General features: G+C 39.4%; 1 protein-coding gene across 5 annotated transcripts in view; it reads right to left on the bottom strand.

Moving 5' to 3' along the window:
• Positions 1-3359: 3359 nt before the first annotated feature.
• The window catches only part of KIAA0319 (KIAA0319 ortholog), a 62131-nt gene continuing 45219 nt past the window's right edge, over positions 3360-20271 (bottom strand). For 4 of the 5 annotated variants that reach the window (XM_063325788.1, XM_063325786.1, XM_063325785.1 and 1 more), the window contains exons 14-21: positions 19494-19645; positions 18184-18322; positions 16729-16888; positions 15269-15411; positions 13763-13885; positions 12300-12390; positions 10056-10147; positions 3360-9187 (exon numbers count right to left, since the gene is read on the bottom strand). In XM_063325788.1, coding sequence (XP_063181858.1) covers positions 9009-9187; positions 10056-10147; positions 12300-12390; positions 13763-13885; positions 15269-15411; positions 16729-16888; positions 18184-18322; positions 19494-19645 — 1079 coding nt within the window. In that variant the 3' untranslated portion in view covers positions 3360-9008. The remainder of the gene's footprint in view (positions 9188-10055; positions 10148-12299; positions 12391-13762; positions 13886-15268; positions 15412-16728; positions 16889-18183; positions 18323-19493; positions 19646-20271) is intronic. The other variant, XM_063325789.1, reaches the window with a different exon arrangement.

Genomic DNA, 20271 nt, shown 5'->3' with positions numbered 1-20271 from the left:
AGAAGATGGGAAGCTTAGTTGCAGGAATAATTTGCAGAATTGTAAGGGGACACTATAAGGGCTGTGTGACAGAAGCACAAGTGGTGACATGATGATATAAATTCCCTTCTATGAAAAGAACACGACTCTCCTTGGGTAGAAGTACAGTCACCGATGTAAATGTTTCTTGGTGTCTAAAGGAACGTTACTCACCACCTCCAAAGGTGATGATTGAACCAAAGATAGATGGTTCCGTTCCTACGGGCTTTGTGCCTTGAATTGGATGTGTGGTTACACAGGTGAATGTCCATTAGGGAGGAAGTTTTAAAAACCTTTGAATTTGGCTAACTTGTGACCTAATAAAGATTTAAATAGAAATGATTAGAGGTGAGACTTCTACACATCACCTCACTATTTTGTTATCTTCAAAAGATGATGTAAAGCTTCCTTAATAAAAAATAAACATTGCTGTTTAAACATTATTTTAATGGCAGTCAAAAGAAGCACTTTAAAAAATGTGCAATGTTAATTTGGCAAATAAAATCAGCACTGCAGCAGCTAAGGGGAACAAAATTTGTTTCCTGTGTTGGTTAACTTTATTTGGTGGGTCTTTACCCATTAATTATTAAAAATAAATAAGTAAAAGAATGGAACAGAGATCTTCTTTTATACATTAATGAATGTAGCCTATGAAATCGGATATTTTAAGGTATTTTATCCAATCAGGCAAAGAGGTACCAGGTAACATAAGACTTGGGGGGAAGGGGGGGTGGGGAAAGCAGCAAGCCAGAACTGAGTTTCATGGGGTTTTTTTAAAGCGCACATAAAGTAGCATTGACTGCTACTTATGATTTCTCAATATTTTTTACAGTTATATTTGTGTAACATGTGAGACCAGGTGGGTCTGGAGCACATTATCTGTCAGTAGAGCGTGCATGTGCATCATGCCAACCGAAGGGCAGTTAAAGGACCCTTACTGCACTTCCAGTAATTTCCAGTGCACCAAAAATGCACATTTAAGATAGTGAGGACTTAATACTGGTATCGTTTATGGCATATGTGCTTGTTGTCAAGAACAAAAAAAGGACGGCGTATTTCTACACTAGTCACAAGAAACTTTCTTACAGGCAACTTCTAAGGTTACACTATTGAGCACCCAGGCTGCCTGAACTTGGGGAATACAGTCTTGTGGAAAAGGAAGCTGTTTGCCAGCCTTGGCTGACAATACATGTTTATTTCTTATTGGAAAGAGTAACTAGGTAGAAGAAGGTCATAACTTGGTGGCTGGGTACCACAACACGGTGACGCAGGCACACTTATAGGTATTGTACACAGGTAGAATATCTGCCACTGAAATTGCACAGACTTCAAACATGCCTGCCTGTGAACTGCAGCATGGGGTCAAAATTAAAGTTATCTCATTTACTGCTGTACGATAGCACCGTCTTGAATGTGGGTGTACTTGGACCAGTGCAGTTGGAGGATATATTCTTTAACCTGCTGCTCTATTCATTGCAAAGTTACTGATCTGATGCATTGGTGCATTTAAAATCGTGATGTCTTTTCTGAGAAACATCACTGTTAAAATTAATGACTAAATGTTTACTTTTTTCCTAGCAAATAATACCTTTTACTATGCCTGATAACAAGCACAAACCATAATTAAAGATAAGGTATGTAATAAACTTTAAAAATACCTTTGTCTAGATTGGATTGTGGTTGGATTCCAGCATAGTAGCCTTGTGTCAGTAAGGTCTACATCAGTTAAGCACAGAATAATCTTAACGTTGTCTTCATAGCAGAAGCTGTGATTCTTCAACAAAAGATATACTTGAATTCTCACACCTCAGTTAGTTATGTTGATTACACTTGTGACAGTTCAGCAGTTTCTGGATATTAAAACTGTGATGGAAAAATGTTTTCAGTTAATAAATAACTTCTGTGAAAGCACTGGGTTGTGTGGTTTATTACCTTATTTAATGTTGAACTGACAAACTGACAGAAGCCACATTAAGTTCAGTCTCTCGGAGTTGCACAGAATTTTTTGTTCTGCCAGCTTTAGCACTGGAAAAAAAGACACTTCTTTGCATCCACGTGTTCATGAGGTGTAAGATTTTGGTTACCCCAATTACAGTCCCTTGAATCTAAATCAAATAGATGAGACTACTTTGACATACTAATATGCCATCAGTCATTTTGTATGCAAGTCTTTTATGCTGAATCAAGCATTTTACCACAAGATACAGGCTTTGTGGATCAGAGTGCCCTTCCCTGCTTTCAGGATATGATTACTTGCGTAATTCTTTACTTCGTTTATTAAGATTTAGAATAGAGTTTTGTAAGCTTTTTTATTTCCATGTAGTTAATACAGTTTTGAAGTCTCAGAAACTGTCTTCCGATTTCTAACCTGACTTAGTCATGGCAGATTTCCATTTTGTTTTCTGATGTTACCCTTTAAACAGCTGTTGTTTGACCCCCACTGTCTGTCCTCTCTGTGTAATAAACTCTTAAGAAATTATGCTTACCTGTTCTACTAGATACTAACATCTTAAGCTTAAATAGGCAGAAAATATCCCCAGCTACAGTGCACAAGGTTTTTTTGACAAGTCACTCTAGGTAATGCTTGTCCATTGGTATGCTAAGCTGGCAGTTACCTTGGGTGCTCAGAGTAAGTCGGCTCTTGATGCTGGTAACACTGATCCAATACCAGTGAAGATGGACAATCAGTCTTACTAATAAGTATATCAAGCCTGACCAGTATCTAGTACTTAATTCGGTTTACAGTAGCTGGCAGACTGCATTTGGTTATCTCTTCTCACAAAGATCAAGGAAATGTTTAAAGCACACTCGCGTTCTGCAGCCTTTCCATCTCCCAGACACTGGTATTTTTAGACACGTTTCATGTTTTCATCATTAATTATGCTTTCATGATTAAGTCACAGAACATAAGCAGCAGTTTAAAAGGTTTGCACAGGGTAAAATAGTTCTCAGTGTTCTAAATCAATCAGGCACATGGTGGGAGTTGGGCATTTCTGTAAGTAACAGCAGCTCCACGCTTTCACTTGGCATTGAAGTAACCATCTCACTGTACCTGGCAGAGTCATAAGTGTAACTGGTCATGCCCTTTGTCATAGCCCTACTGCTTATAGAAGGGTTGAGCTATCTTAAAGGAGAAGGTTTAAGTATGGTGTTCAGAAGCTCTAAGTTGAATTTTAGTACCTGTTTAAAGTGTTTTCAGTGTCAAAAATCTCTGCCTAGGACATTCCAACACGAGAGTCTGGTGGCTTGCTGAAGCTACTTAGCATAACTGGCTTAAATTGTTTAGGAATCACTACTGATTACCTTCTGTTGCACAAGTCTAGAGGCTTGCATCAGCCTGCTCAAAGGGGAGGGGGGAGGCTACTGCTGTTACCAAAGCGTAGAATGCAGTAACAAACAGGCAGATTCCATTCTTCAATAAAGGACACTATATCTCTATATATCACTATCTCAGCTCATTCAGCAGCCAGTATTCCCTTGTAGGAGTTAAGTATGAATGCAAGAGGTACCATGTATCCAAATACACTTGAAGTTGCTTTCATGGTGTATGTTTTTTCCTTACAGAAAGACACTTATATCTCATAGTACCTTTTATTATCATGATTGAACACAAACTTCACACACACTGACGCATGGATTTCTCTTTTCCAGTTCAGAAACAGGCAGCATAATCTACCCCTAGCTAACAGCAGTATTTTGGGTTATATTGCACACTAGTATCTCTTGATTACTGCAAAGCAGACATTGTACTTACAAGCATTTGCTATAGAATAAGCCACAAAACTTGTGAAGTCACCACACTTGGCATGATAGCTGGTGAATATTTACACACAGCCAATTAAACCAAGTAAGGACAAGCACCACATGTAAACTCACTGTGAACTGCAGTACAATTTTTTTTCTGCTCTCTGAGGTACGGAATTGTGTTACCTCCCTGAAAAAAGAAACTGTTTTGCTTCTGTCAGTAGGAAGGGATCAGATATTACACTGCTTTTACGTTTGAGTACAGACATAAAGCATGGTATACAACATATCTCTATTAGCCTGACCAAAGTGTTGAGTCCGATGCAGAACACCATATCTAAAAGAGTACCTGACAAGCTCCTAGAAGGAAAGACAAAACTTTATTAGTAGTTACATAAATGTAGTAATTTCAGCTCAGAAATGGTTCCGGTTACAATACATTATCATTTGCAATAAATAACATTTTCTAGAAATAGATTCCTAATATAAATTCTGCAATAGCTCACCCACGCACCCACAGGGAGAAGTGTTTCCATACAGAGACAAACCATTGATGTGCGTCTCATCTGCACTTGATTTGTAGCCTGTGCAAAAGAAAAAATTATTTACCTTTTCTCCCTCCTTTTATTAAATTTTATTTCTAAGCTTTAAGGATCCCTCCCTTTCCTTGGGGAGTTGAGGACCTAAAAGATATGTGAAATGGGTTCTCCTTTGCTGCAGAAGTATGGGATTAGTATTCTAGTTAGGGATCAATGATAAGCAATAGCTGATGTCAAGAAACTCTTAATTCATCTCTATTCCATTTCTCTTTGTCTAGGGGAATGCTTACCTCTCTCAAACCTCTCATAAATGCTTCAGAATACTAAAGTAACTGTCATTTTATTAACCACCATCCCAGAGCTCCAGCTGACTACAGCCCATCATCAGTACATTGAGGGGCAAAACTAGTTTCACTTGAAGCTTATATCAGGAATAGGAAATCTGCCTAAGGACTCAGTTATTTCAAGAACACCAGAACTGTCTAAGGAAAGTTTAAATTCAGCATAGAGAACACACACATGCGCTCAGTCTCTCTCTCCAGTTCACACACTGTTAAGTTCCTTGCATGTGTGAACACTTCTGTCTGCCCACAAGAGACCAAGAAAGAAAAGGAAAATTTGCATCATAAAAGGAAATACAACAACTGACAGCACAAAACAGATGCTTGAACAGTACCTGTATCTGATGCATCTGACAGAGGGAGACTACAACTCTGTTTACTGAAAAGGATGTGGTTAAAAATGTATTCTTACACATGAAAAAGAATTTTTCTCCCTCTCCAAATAAACAATCCTCTGCAATTAGACCATTCACATTTTGCTTGAATTTCTCAGCAATCTACTCAGTAAATATGAAAGGTTGAACCATAAGACAGAGAATTTGGATGTGCATCTCAGCAGATTTGCCAAGGTAAATTTTGTTTCATACTGCAGTAGCATTTTGGTTAAGACAATGAAAAACACAAGCTGATGACTTGTTCGCAGTGTGGCAGTTTTGTGCTGCATATACACTGCGTTGAATACTGGAGTACTGAATCTGTTTAAAGCCTCAGGCAGTAATGGTAAGGAAGTTTTTTTCCAAAATATACTCCTCACTCAAGATGGAAGTGAAAATCCATCAAGGCTATGAGGCAGTGTAAGTATCAGCACAGTGTCCACCTTCAAAGAGAGGAATTATCTTATCAGTGCCAAACTGAATTTATTCTTTATTTTCAGTAGACTCTGAGCCATACACAATAAGCTATATTTGGTCTCCTCTGCTTTTCAGAGCAGATAAGACAGATCCCCATCCCTATTTCACAAAGAAGCTGACAGGACTCCTTCTGTTTATGCAGGAAAACTGTGTGTGGAAGTAAACACGAAGACTGAGAACCTGCTTTAAACCCATCATAACCCAAACCAGAAGGCTAGCATCAGAATTCTACTATTGTGTTTGCACCTTAACAGCTGATTTTCTGACCCTTGCGTTACAGATATGACCTGACATTCTGCAAGAAAGCAACAGTTTAGAAATAAAAGTTATACTGAATCAAGATACAAAGCTTGTTATAGTCTCTCCTAAATTCCTGACAAAAATAACGCTTTGCCAAGTGATACAAACATCTGATACCACAAATTCAGAGAGCTAGAAACTATTATGTTCAACTTCTGTGCAAGTTTCATATTAAGAACCAGCCTGACTGTATGTAAGAGGAATGACTTCTCCTCCCAAGGAAGTGAAAGAATCAAACTAGTAGAATTAGAAGCAGCTCAAAAATTTATACTATATTCAACTTTCAAAACATAACTAAAATACTGTTAGCAACGAAGATGCCAAAACATCATCAAGAAAACAGGATTTATTACGCAACTTCCACTTGCTAGGGCCTTATGCCATAAGAAATTTGCCCAATGTTTCTTATTTGTTAGAGTTAGAAATACGTAGCCAAATCATGCATATGTTCTTATGGCACACAAACTTACCACCGACACAAAGATCTGAGCACACACTGTGTGTGGAAGGGGGAATACCCTGGGAATTCTGCAGCAGTGAGGAAAGCAGGTTTATGATTCCTGTAGTTGTTTTACTAGACAATCAGCCTTTAGGTTTTGTTGTTGGTGGTTTGTTTTTGGTTTTTTTTGTTTTTTGTTTTTTTTTTAAAAAGTCTGAATTTTAATTCCTTGAAAGAACAACCTCCTCCTAGGCTTCAACACCAGCTTTAAAAACATAAAATAAACTCAAAACACACAAGTGACTGACTTCACAAGGATGCTGCTGACTGTACTGACACGTCCTAAAAGATAAGTTTATAGATAAAGGCACACAGTATTTAGCAGAAGCATTAATGGCAGCATGTCCAATACAAAGTTGTAGTTGCTTATGCAACTTTTCTTTTTTTTTAAATGCATGTTTCCAAGAGCATAATTCCTGCTAGAACATTTTGGGAGTTGGTGCAGAGTGGATTAAGCCCAACATTTTGATTTAAAAAGGAAAAGAAAAAAAAAAGTTTTTAAGTGGGCCTTAACTTTCTTCAGGAATACTTTAAAGTGAACATTGCGTTACTGTGTTAGCACATCTGAAGCAGAAATTCAAAGACATCAAAAGCTGATCTTGCTTTTATTGACCAAGTTATTTGAAAATATATTTACACACACACACACACTCAAGAAGGGAGAAGGTGAGATAAAATAGATTTGTCTCAATAAATAGCCTAGAACTCCCATACACAGAGTTCAGACTTTGCTTCTGAAGAAAGCAAGTCATACCATTTATACAGTATCTTGCTTGTGGGTATGGGAAAAAACATGGAAAATACTTGCATTAGCCCTTTTTAGCTCTTCACAGCCTCTCCCACCGCAATGAGTCCTGCAAACACACTCAGCTCTCCAGAGAAATGCAGGGCTGCGCACAGGATAAATGCTCCTCCATGCAGCACCAGTAGCCTTAGGGACTGTTGCTGGCTGCATTTGAGAATCAAAGTATGAAACCAGTTAGGAGCATGTCATGTTGCTGCAACTTTTGAGCACTGATTTCTTCCAACCTAGACAACTCCATTTTGCCCAACTCCATTAACAAGAGAAGCACAAAAGCGATTGTTCGACCCAACTTCTCTGTCGTATCAGACTCCTATGAAAAGGTGGAGAAAGCCCCAGAATTCTCCACCAAATTATTCCTCATGATGGAGGTGGGCTATGTTCCCTCCCTGACCCTTCTCATCTGCTCCCGTTGTTCTCAATACTCTCCACCCTTCTCTGTTAATAGATTCTCCACCACCAGATTTTTAAAAGAAACAAAAACAAACAAAAAAACCCCCAACCCTCATCCAAAATGCTCCCAGAGGAACATTTTCTCCATCAGAACACATCGTTCCTTCAGCTCAGCCCAAGACTCCAGCACGTCAGTAAAGGACCCCCAGGAAAGGCTGACATTGTGGCCAGACAGTACAACTGACACAGATGCCCCCAACAAGTGAGGCTTATGTATAAAAGCCAGGTCTTCAATTTGGGATTTCAAGAACAGTACTGGGGGCATGGCTTTAAAGCCTAACAAGCACACTGTAAAGAAATTATCCAGATTGCGAACATCGGAACTCCAACACTCCTACCCTTCCCAAACACCTGAAGGGATCTCCTAAAGGCCAACACATCTGGTCACCGAATAGCCACCAAGGAAAAAGTAAAACAATCTAATATCAATCTAAAACCTTCCCCAGTACCAGTTTGCATGACAATGAAGGTAGGTGTTGAACCTCCTGCTCCACATAGGATATTTTGCCACAAGCATTTCACTACACAAATGTTTGGCATATTCTTTAATTGAGCACTGAGGCTGACAGATGAAAACCCATCTCAGCTGAGGGTTCAGTCTTAAAAGGTCCAGAGCTCCTTAAAAGTGCTCTCTAAGCAAAACATTTTTTGGAATGCTCAAAACGCTTCTGAAGGTACATTGCACTGACTCCTTTCTGCCACTGTTTTCCTGGCTGGATGTGGCAGACTCCAGACAGCCAAAGTACCTTCATCATTAAAGAAGCAAGCTAAGGCTGGACTTCCCTGCAGGCATCATACTTCGCAAATACAGGGAACACTGCATCCTACAGGACACAGATGTATCACAATACTGTGCTGCTGATTAAGTAAACTTCCTTCAAAAACAAAGACATTTCCATCTGATGAGCACTACCCTAGGAAGGAAGTCACAAAGCACAGTTAGAGATAAATACAATGCACTAAAGATGTTCTCTTTTTGTGTTCCCAACCTAAACTGAAAAATTAAGATGGAGCCTGTGATAACATATTGCCCTCTAAATTTGTAAGGGAATTTATCTATATTGACTCTTGCTGCTTAAGCTTCGCACTGCTTCCCCTGAAAGAGAGACTGGAGCACAGGACACAAACCTGTATGTGTCTCAGTTACCATTGTTAGTAGCATAACAGCTCTGGCTAGTTTTGTAGCAGTGATACAGGAAAAGGCCTTCTGAAGTTCAGACATTCAGCATGGAACATGCAAGAAATAAGATGTGCTTTTTCTTCTTCCTATAACAGTGACAAGAGGAGTTAGCTGACCATCTAGTTCTTTCTCCTTCCTTCCCCTCACTGTGTTAGAAATTTACCCTTTCATCTGCAATTAGTTGATATTTTAGGAAGCTTTTGGTTCTGGAAAAACAGAGGCAGGCCAACGTGTTTCAGATGTGTTGGACCAGCATGTTCTGTGCTTTTACCCTCATTCAGTTATCTATCTTTGGAGCTGTAGTTGAAGGAAACTCCATTTCTGATGGATCCGTTCATGAGCGTTTTAGGATTATCTCTTTCAATCTTTTCTCTGCTGAAGATAGTGTCCTGATCACTGTCAAACTCTGATTCAGAGACCATCAGACTGGAGTTGTGTTCTGTACTTCTGTGTTTTATACCTGACAATAAAAAAGCAAAACAAGCTCCATTAGAAAGGTCTCACTTTTTAGTAACAACTAACCATCCTCTCTTCTGCTGTGATATGAAATGTAAGTGAAAACATTCTCTGCAATCCTGCATAACAGCGTTCACCACTGCCATTACCAATATAAGAACTCACCTAGGAAGTATGATATACTGTTGGGCAGATACTCTTCTGAATTCACTGCAGGCCTGTCAATTTATGGCTCTGCAATGTGAATATATGCATTTAAATTTGAAACAATTAGATGATCTTAGTACATAGCTAATGTACTCTTAATAGCTTGAATCTGGAAATTAGTTTGTCCACCCAACTATCTGATTAACACAAGTGGCAACGAAAGGTCATGGTTTCTACAGAAACGTTATGTCTGTCTTTCTAGGACAGCAATTTCTCAGGTTGATTTTATTTCCCTGGATTCCAGAATTCCCTCCGCTACAAACTGAAACTCAGGTGAATCAAAACATACGTGAACAGGGGGTAGCAGCTGAAGTCTCCTGATGTTTAACAGGGCGCTTCTGGGCCAGGAGGGAACTGCTGCACAGCAATAAAACCAGCTCCAAATTAAAGTGTGTGCAGGGAAGGAAGGGTTACACAGAGAAAGGCTATGGGACAAATCAGATGTTCCAAATTAAGATTAACGAAGAAGCTCACAGCAGTGGCTAAAGCCCAAGGCCTCATGAAAGAAATGAAGTAATTCTCCCCCAACCATTTAATTGTCTATACTGCCACTGCCATTCCAAACTTGTAGGCCAGCTTCTAGGCTCCTCCTGACTGCAGATGTCAATTCAAATACATTTGTAAGCTTGGTGAATGAATTCCCAGCTGAAACAGAGAGCGCTTACCATATTTGGGTCGTAGCTCCATTCTCTCCTGCTCATCTATGTTATCTAGGATGGTATATTTTGTTTTCTTTCTTATCTTCGTCCTCTTTCTGCTAAAGAGAAAGTTAACAAAGACATTTAGTTCTCATGTACACACATAAATCTGCTCCCTCTCCCTTTTCATACCCCAATATTCAGAACCTCACTGTACTTTCTCACCTCCACTTAGAAAGAGTTGTTCCAGTTCATACCTGTATAAAGCAGCTGTACAATATGGACCAGAGAGTATAACTTATTTTCTCATTGATATACAAAGATGAAGAAAGCAAGAAAGATGGACTTGCTTTCCTAGGCCACAGGGGTTCAGTTTGTTCAATTTCATCGTAGTAACTAGACACGAGGTAGACACATTCATTTGTTTCCAGATAAAATTTCTATAAGAATTGGTTATTCACCATTTGTTTTTTTGGGTTTGTTTTGTTTTGTTTTTTTGTTTTGTTTTGTTTTTTTATTTTTAAACTGAGAGAGTTTAAGTGGTGCTTGTCTGGTTATGCTTACAGAGAAGGCCAGACTAAAAATGGAGATTTGCTCCCTCATACACATACAGGGACAAAGCCCTACTGGTCTGTAGGCAAATCCCCACCTGTTCTTCCTTCATTTAAATCCTTCCCCAGCATCTGCTTCCACAATGCTCATCATCTCTATGTTAAGTTTCAGCTATTTGCAGGAGTCATGCATCTGCTCATCAATACAGAAGCTAAAGTCCTGGAGCTGGAGGAACAGACACAGACCTGCTTATTGTATTGGACTGAGAGGGAATGAACGAAGACTTCAGGGTAGAAATAAGGCCATTCACACATGAAACCAAGGGGCCACCTCCTAGAAGATGCTGTCACACCGCAGAAATTTTTCTCACCCTCTTTCTCATAACTTTGGAGGAGGGGTGGGTGGGGTGTGCCCTTTTTGAAGGCAAGAATTGATTCTGACAATGCCTGGAAAAGCACTCCCTCCCACATTGCACAGTTCACAGTGGAGAAGCCACTTACTGTTCATCCAACATTACAGCAACAGCCAGACACTTGGCCTCCCCTCTACAGTCTTCTAAAAAAAGTGGAGTTCATCTGGCAACTCAACAAGGCCTTTAAAACCTCCAAAACTCCAGACAAATATTGGACTACAGTGTATCTTTTTCCTGTAGTTTCCACAAGGCAAAAGGCATCTCGTGCCATTCTGTCCTGTGCAGAATTTCCCCCCTCTTTTTTACACGCATCTGTATCAGCCCGCCCTCACTCTCTGGCACAAGCCACATGAGGACAAAGGACAGAGGCAGATGAACCCCATAAACAACTCCTTTCTCATAAAGGCCACACAAGCCTGTGAGGCTCCATCCCACACTGTGGGGGCAGAGTGGGTCAGAATTCTATTTAAACATTTCTACTAACGGCACCATAAAAAGCACACTTTAACCTTAAAAAGGAATTCAGTATCAACTCTGGTGCATTTTGAACAGCATCTTTGACAGACTGCAGAGACACCCTAGAAAAAGCTGAAAATCCAGACAGACTTTGATGGCGTTTCATTTCTGCTCACACCCGAACAAGCTATCTATTTACTGTGCTTTTTGATCAGCAGCAAAAACACTTGCTCTAGTGACAGAACCTGCAGGGCCTTGTCACTTGAAAGAGAATTTCGTATCTGCTCACTAGGAAAGACTGGAGGCAGGGGGCAGAGAGGGAAACGACATACAGTAGTAGGCAAAACTGTTTAAGGAAAGAGGAAGCAAGACGTCTGCGCGACTGAGATCACTGGAATGCTCCTTGCCTGTCAGCCAGATGCAGCCCACATGTCCACCTGTCCTGTCCAAGGGAGACACCAGGTTGGAAGCATCTCCCTTACTGTGGCCTAGAATACTCCTACATCAGTGACCTTCAGGGCGTGCCTCTCCTCTCTTAGCATGGAGTATCTGGAGGACTCAGTGTGAGACCATGAAGACCTGCAGTATACTCTTAGCATTTTAACATAAATTATCTCTTAATATGAAGGATAATTCAATATCAGCTTTTTGGTTTTCAAAATGCAGAAGAGCACAGAACCACAAACAGATACTCCTTTTTTCAACAAAAGTGTGTCTATACAGAAATAGCTACAGGAAACTCCTCACGTGTCTGAAAAGAGTTCAGTGGTTTAGTGCTTAGAACTGGACTAAAATGTCTAGTTGTGTGCAGTTTTTGCATATACTTCAGTAAAAAGAAACAAATCATGTACCTTTTGCAGCAGCAGATGCAGAACCAGGCAAGCCCTACCATGACCACAATCAAAATGAAAACGGATACAGTCACATAGAGTATACTCCACTCTGAAAAAAGAAACACAACAGTGCTTTGTAAAGTAATACGATAGGGTAATTTCTAATACAACTCTATTAAAATAACCAATCGTGAGGAACGGGGCAACAGTAACTCAGGAAAATTTAGCACCTTCATATTCTCAGAAGAATCCCTAAAAATTCTTAATCTTCCAGATTGAAAGCACATGCTTGAAAATTCTCTTCCACTCCAATACCTTTTACCATCCAAAGATACCTCAAAAGTCTATGTGGGAACTGAAAGTCAAGAGGGCATGGTTACTACCTCAGTTGTAATTCTCTAACTGAAATAAACATAGGTGTACTTTGCATCTGGCATTTTAGTAGTGCTTTAAAAGAGCAGCTGATTAGAGATATATCCTTCTACTGGCACACTTACATTTGTAAATCCAGGAAAACATGAGAAGGATACAGAGAGATGTGCAATAATGCGACCTCCAACACGTGTATACTCACTATTTCAGTGCTATTATCACACTATGGAACAACACAGCATTAGGGCAGGGCTGGAGAAGGTTCCAGCCTCAGGCTTAAAACCTACTGTCCCATTTTGGTTGGTCAATTAGTCTTCACTCACTAACAGACAGACCCATGGTTACTTAATGGCTTGTAGCAAGCTCCTTCTAAATTTCTATAGATTTACTTGAAGGTTAGTGCATTGCTCAGCAAATGCCTCCAAGCCTGCACAGTACTAAGAGTCAAGCTTTATTTCAACTTAAGTAGAAGACCAATTTAGTTAAATTAAAACTATTCAGTATTTGAGATAAAGAGGCTTAGCTGATACATCAGGTATGCCACAGAATATAGGCATGATTAGGCTGGTGAAACTAAATTGCGTTTCCCAAGTGCAACAGGGAAACTGAAAGAAACAGTGAAATTAATCAAGCTGAGGTTTTAAAGGTGACTATATTGGCTGTTGTTTTCTTTCCTTAGGTCAGATCATACTTCAGGCACAGAAGCATCAACCACACACTCAGAGAATCTAAGTTGTTGCCTCTTTTTCATCAGATGAATAGTACTTAAAAAGCCCATGCTATTCAACAGCCCTTCCAACTGGCCCCAAATTGTTACAAGATTTCTCTCCCATGACAAAGTTTTCATACTTTTTTCCTCAAATAGTCATTAAACTTTGGCTTACTAAAATTTAAACTTCTAAAATATTTTAAATGTAGCCTACTACTGTCAAGATATTATAATTTCAAGACGTTATTCAAATATCTTTCTATAGAAAGATCTCGCTGGGCTGGAAAACAGAGACTGTTTAGTCTTCCTTCAGCATCTACCTCCTATTCTGACAGCAAATAATCAACAGTCTCACAAGACAACGAGTTATTCTTGTTATTCCCACAACACCCAAACTCACCACAATTACTCTCTCCATCATTTAGATAACGATGGATCAAGTTTTCCATCCACAGCTGGTAGCAAATACAGCGCTTTGTTATGGGGTCACAGTGTCCATGTCCAGAACATTTTAAAAGACAGGCTAAGAACAAAACCAAACATAGGGTCAGTTATGTAAATGGACCACTTGACATGCATCCTCTTCCTGTGATATTAGGTTGGTAATAAAGCATCTAGCTCATAACATTCTGGTATTTTTTAAAACTCCCTTTCATTTGGTGTCACGGGTTAGAGAGATCTACAGTTCTGCAGACTGCTGGCTGTGAAGACAGAGATAAGAACATATCTTATGTGTACAACATTGAAATTGTATGCAAGTTGAGAACATTTTATTCTAACCCAAAATAAAGGTAAGTTGAAATTGTGGAATTCAGATCTGCTCCTTTCTTTATAACATATTTGTAACAACTTCTAAAGTACCTGAGAATTGAGGAATATCAGCGTTCTCAGGTACTAGAAGACAAGGATCACAACGATAAACTAGAGGGTGTTTCAGTATTTCAAAACTGAATTACAGCATCTGACACCAGTATGTTTACTTACTTCATGTGCTAACAGTAGTAGCTATTGATAGATCAATGCATCATATTAGACTAAAATAAAAAGTTGTTCCGCTTAAGACTCAGAGTAGCAGATTTACTATGTCAAGAGAAATATTAATGCCTATTTTCAAGTAACACCTATGCATTTCAGTAATCCAAGTACATTTACAACAGACAAACAGTCCTATTCAACAGGTAAATAAAGCCATAATTAACTACAGAATCAATTACTATTTTATTGCCAAAGCTAAATCCCTTTGTTTGCATTTGGATCATTATGTCCTGATTTTAAATTATAGAGAAGTCTTATCTATAACATCTGAGTATCGTAACGGGTTCACATTACTACTGAAGTTTACAATAGGCTTAGAAGTTCAAGCATCTTTTTGGGGAAAATAAAAAGTTCATAATAAGAAACTCCAGTGGCCTGCCTACATTGCAAATATTAGAGGATTAGATTATAATGGTGATCTCCTGACCATTTTCCCTGATAGAGACAAACAAGACCAAGTTACATTACAAGCCTATTAATGAACACTACAAGCCTTGAAGGAACTGGAGACATAAAACATTCTATATTGTGGCTACATTAAGTTTTGCCTATCTTTCAACAAAAGACAGTTTGAGTGGGGTATCTTTATCCTCATTCCCCAGCCTTTCCCTACGTAGACCAGGTTAACATGTGCTTTTGCCTGCTGTTAACAGATGATGACTTCTAAAAGAACAAAAGTAACTGGCACCAGTCTACCACAAATGAACAAGCATTTCAAGTATTGTCTTCAAAGTCATCTTTCAGAAAGCTACATCCAAGCCCAAACAGCAGATGGCAGACAGAAGGCCTTCATGCATTGTTTCCAAGTGCTGTCTGTGTTAGCCAAATGCCTGCGAAGTTCTGAGATAAGCAAGCACAATCCAAAACATACCAGCTGTGTCAACCCGCAGGACTTTAAAAAGCAGAAAGTCAGCCTTCTCTTTCAAAAGCTGAACATGCAAAGTTCGTGAGACATCTGATGCCTTGATCACCTTGGAAGGATGCCCATTCTGCACGTAGAACACAACCGCGGTGCTGCAGAAAGAACAGCTAAGGTCATGACTGCTGTCAAAGACCACTTTTGTCAGCAATCAAGTTTACAGCCTTTGGTTTTGTTTGTTTCTGGAAAGCAAATGTCACCAATGATAAGTATCAGGGAATTCTGTCCATGGATCTGTCCAAATGCCATAGACTTCGTTCTAGGTCAGGAGCACCAGCAGCTCTCTGGCTTCTCAGTTTCACAGAAGAAAGGTGAGGAAAACAGCAAATGTAATTCCCTCCTTGGTCTTCCTGACTCGCTTTAAGAGAAGTATGTATACATTTGCTTTCTGCACTCTCATCTAGAACTTGTCACAAAGCACTCTGAAGCAGTTTGAGTAACTTTAGGAAACTGAATTTAAGAGAAGGAAAAGCTCAGAAGCAAGACAGACAGAGAATTTCATGTGGGAGTCCTCCCTCTACCCCCGCCTTTTTAAGTTGGGTGGTGTTGATCTCATCCTGTATCAGACACTCAGGGAACATCTTTATCTGAAAAGCAGTAATTGGAAGCTGTGATTAAAAATATCACAGGTATAAATGCTAGATTTTCCAAACCATTTGTTTTTAAATTTTAAGAGGCTCCCCAAGTGCTAAATAGACACCAAAATGCATTTTAAATTACCAAGTAGTTACCAAGAAGTAATTTAAAGATAACTCTTGTCATCAGGTTTACCGATCATGCTGGGAAGTTTCTCTGGGTACACACAGCCATCTTTAGCCCTCCACACCAAGTAGAGGGGGTATTTCTACTTCAGAGTAAGATACCACATTTAGGAGTATCTACTGTGCAGTTTTCTCTGAAAAAAAATGGATTTTTGTCACCAGTTACCTGGGGAAGGGTTTATAAAATACTTAGAATATCAAAACCTTAGAGAGGAAGTAGAAGAAAAGAGAAATAAACCAGGATGGATCAGATACAGCTGGAACCTTATTCCGAAATACAGCACTTGCTTCACTGTGAGAAAGTCTGTCTGTCTCACTCCATCCAGCATTTGGTAAAAATAATAGCACTGTATGGAACGAAGACATTGAAATGTATGCACACACTTCCTTTAAAGGAATAAAGAAAAAAACTATACAGAGAATTTTTAATATCTTTTAAACAAACAAACCACTTAAGTTCTGAGCCTCCAAAGAGCTTACTTCATCAATTTTCCACCACAGCAGAAGAAATTCACCTTTTAAAGTATATACTGTTGAGAGCTGTAGCAGTTTTTTGTTGTCTTAGAAAATACTATTTTGCAACTAACTATAAGCTGTGAAAGAGTCAATGAAAATCACAAATCTTCCTGGAACAGCAGGATATCTTTCTACCTTATATCTGAGTAGGCTTGTATCTTCTGAACTTTGATATCTGAATCCAAAACATTCAGCAATACAGCCAGCTGTCTCACCAGGGTGTCCTTCTGCTGTTCACTCAGCTGTCCCACTCCAACTTGCAGAATCAGCTCCACCAGACCACTCCTTTTGGGATCTGACAGAAGAAGAACATGCTATACTTTCAGAGCCTGGCAAACGTTTCAGTACCAACTGAAGACAATATGCAGTACTCAAAAGTATTTATTAATACTATATTTTCCTGCGATAAGACCCATATCTCTTATAGCCCAATCCTTTTGTGGTCTTAGAAAAGTACTTAGCCTACATTTTCAGATTCCCTCTGAAACAAACCTGGTGGGTCCTAAGACAGCAACTCAGCTTATCAGTTGAAAGAAAGCACTTCACTGTGTACTTCAGTTCAGCATTAACACATTTCTGTGCAGAATAGCAACTTCTGTTCCCCTAAATGCCCCCATTTTAAGGGGGCCCCCTAAAAATCCCCCCATTTTAAGGTCAGAGGCAAGCACTAGGTGAGCCTAATAACTCTTAAGTTCCCTGGTAGTTATCTGATACTGGCTACCACCTAGGAAAAGGAAGGCAAAGATGGACTCATATAGTAGTGGGCAAGACTGTGTGAGCAAGTCTAAATGAGGATGGTCAATTTGACAAATATCAAATACGTTTACCTTCATAAACTGAGGGTTCTGTTAAATAATACTTGAACTTCTAGAGTGCCTTGCAAACAAAACAAGCTTCACAGTATCCAATAAGAATCCTGAGCCAATTATTGTGACTACATTCAACAATAAAGTGAGGAAGAGAAATAAAATCATTGCCCACGAACTAGACAAACAAGAAATCTCTGACAGACCCAAGATTTCAGACTCATTTCCTGAAACCTTGACTTATGCTTCCATCACATAACTATTTATCCTGCATTTGAAAACAAGTCTATATACGAGCAATACCAAACCATGAAAAGACAATTTAAACCCCCTGAAATTATTTGAGGTTTGTTTTTGTCCTTCAGGATGAAAGGAGGAAAACAAGCATAAAAACACACTTTCAACCACCAAACACACAATTGCAGCTTTTGTACCTAAACTTAATGCTCAGCTTCCATCTCTTTCCATTGGCCAAACTGATTAACAACCAGGAAAAAGAAACAGCTACAATGAATGAAAATCAACAAAAACTTAAGGAAAATATTAACTAGGAAGTATGATTTTTGTTTATTTATGCTTCCAGTAAGGCAATGGTGCAAACTGGTAGTTAAGAATCCTGACATCTCTTCTAAACACACTGAGGCATATTAAGAGAACAATAAGAAGGCAGGAAGAGACCCATTTGCTTTGTGTTTTAACTTGAATCTTGTCAACATTGAAATAAATCAGTGAAAAGGAGAACAAAGATGAGGTATTCACATCGATGACCTTTTAATTGTCATACCAGGCCGCACTTCAACAGTTGCTGAATCAATATCTGAGTCTCCTTTAGCATCCGTCACTTTCAAGTGAAAAGTATAGGTTCCTTCTACCAGATTAGTTAGCTGCAGTACTGCCTCGTGGTCTGAGCCATGGATCACATCCTGGAAAAAAAAAAAAAAAAAATGGTATTGGGATAATTATACCCTCCGAGAAAGTTGCAGGAGTGTCTATCAAGTTGGGTAGCCGGTACAACAGTGCGAGTTCTTGCTTTGGCTTTTGGGACAAATATGACCTACTCACAGTTCATAGCAGAGTAATGCAAATTCGGAATTGGCTGTTAAAGAGGATTTCTGCACATATTTTCATATGGATCATTCAAAAGGATATTTTCATAAAACAAAAACCCAGACAGAACAGCAGACACTCTCAAGTACTCATCTGCTTGAAAATCTGAGACAGCTACATTATTATTTCTCAATTTTACTCCAGTATTCTTAGTTCTGCTTTCTTAACTCCCAAATAATTTCCTTTCCTTGGAGTTCACATATTTCCAACTATCATCTCTGACAGCTATATTTAAGCTAAACCTTTTCAATTCTTCTCAAACCCTCATGTGAATTGCTTCTAGAAGCTTTGTTATTATTTTGCTATTTCTCCTATCCCAGTTCTTGCTGATTTGCCACTACCTTCCTGACTGGGAAGAGCTGTCCACAACACTTTGTGAACAGAGGCAAAAGAAGTTATCACAGTTTTAGTAGCTGACACATAAACTTCAGTTTATCATGAGGTGCTTCTGCCGTCTGGTCCCTCTCAGAGAAGTGGACTCCACTGATCTAATGACCCAGGCTATTCACTCTGGTCTGCCAGGCCACACACCTACCACCAAATACCGTTTTTACCTTAAACTGAAAGTTTCACCTCATCTGGTACCAGACATGATTCCTTAGTCTTTATTGGTACTTCTTGCTCTCTCAGACCCTTCCTCCTTTGGAATATCTGGATTTTAGATGATTTTTCTCTCAAACACACTAGCTTGATACTATCACCAATTAGTATTTAAGAGACACAACTTTATTCTTCTGTCTCGAGTCTTTCCCAATTAAGTCCATCCACACTGCTGCAGTGCTCCTACTTAGCTATATATTCTATAGCGGTACTGAAAATATCACAAGCCTCTCGAACCGAAGCATTTGAGAGAGTAGGGGAGACAAACCAGAAACAGGCACCATGCCTCATGGCATCATATGAGTCATACCTGCTTGCCCTGCTGCAGCAATGCTACATGCATAACAAGGGCTGAATTTTACTCATTACAGCCTTGAAGAAACTTACCCCAGCTGCCGGGCTTTGACCATCCCGAATCCACAAATATGACACAATCCCCTGGTCATCAGCAGACCTTGAGCCATCCAAGGTAACAGAATTATTTGGAAGCACGAGAACATGCTTCCCACCAGCATGCGCCCGGGGTGGACTGTTGTTTTCTAGCCGTAAAAATAGTGGAGGAGAAGGATTTGCTTACAAAACATGCGAAATGTGACGTGCCATTGCCAATACACCCACACTGCAATTCTATACCTGATGATTGCAAGCAATAACAACAGCATTTTGTGTCAAAGGTACAGGGAAAGGATGGGTGGGTATACAGAATTTGGCTCTGGGATTATTACAACCTGACAAAAGCAGAGCTGCACCATGAAGAAAATACCAATAAGAGGTACCATCCAAAAAGATCTTTTTCAAAAAGCATTGTGGTACTTTATTTACAGTCTCACAATAACTTAAACATCAGATCTTCTCAGTCAAGCAAAAAGATTTTCTGCCTACTTAGAAACACAGCCCAGCACAAAATCAGCACGCTGGGCTCTTCTCGTCTTGCGAATCACTTACTACCGAACAGAAGCTTGCGTAAGGTCTTATATCTTCACAATGCCTGTACTTAGGCAAAGTGTAATCAGGAAACTTAGAGTAAACCCTGTACCCGAATGCTTTTTGCTTACTGCTAGCAGTGAAATTAAGGCATGCATTGGGAATACAGCCAAAAAACACCAAAGAAACGCAAACACATTCTCTTTCCAGAAACCAGACATCATTGACTTTTTTTTAGAGC

This window comes from Chroicocephalus ridibundus, chromosome 2, assembly GCF_963924245.1.
Source record: "Chroicocephalus ridibundus chromosome 2, bChrRid1.1, whole genome shotgun sequence".
Classification (NCBI taxonomy): Eukaryota; Metazoa; Chordata; class Aves; order Charadriiformes; family Laridae; genus Chroicocephalus; species Chroicocephalus ridibundus.
This window is presented reverse-complemented; position numbering and strand designations above follow the sequence as displayed.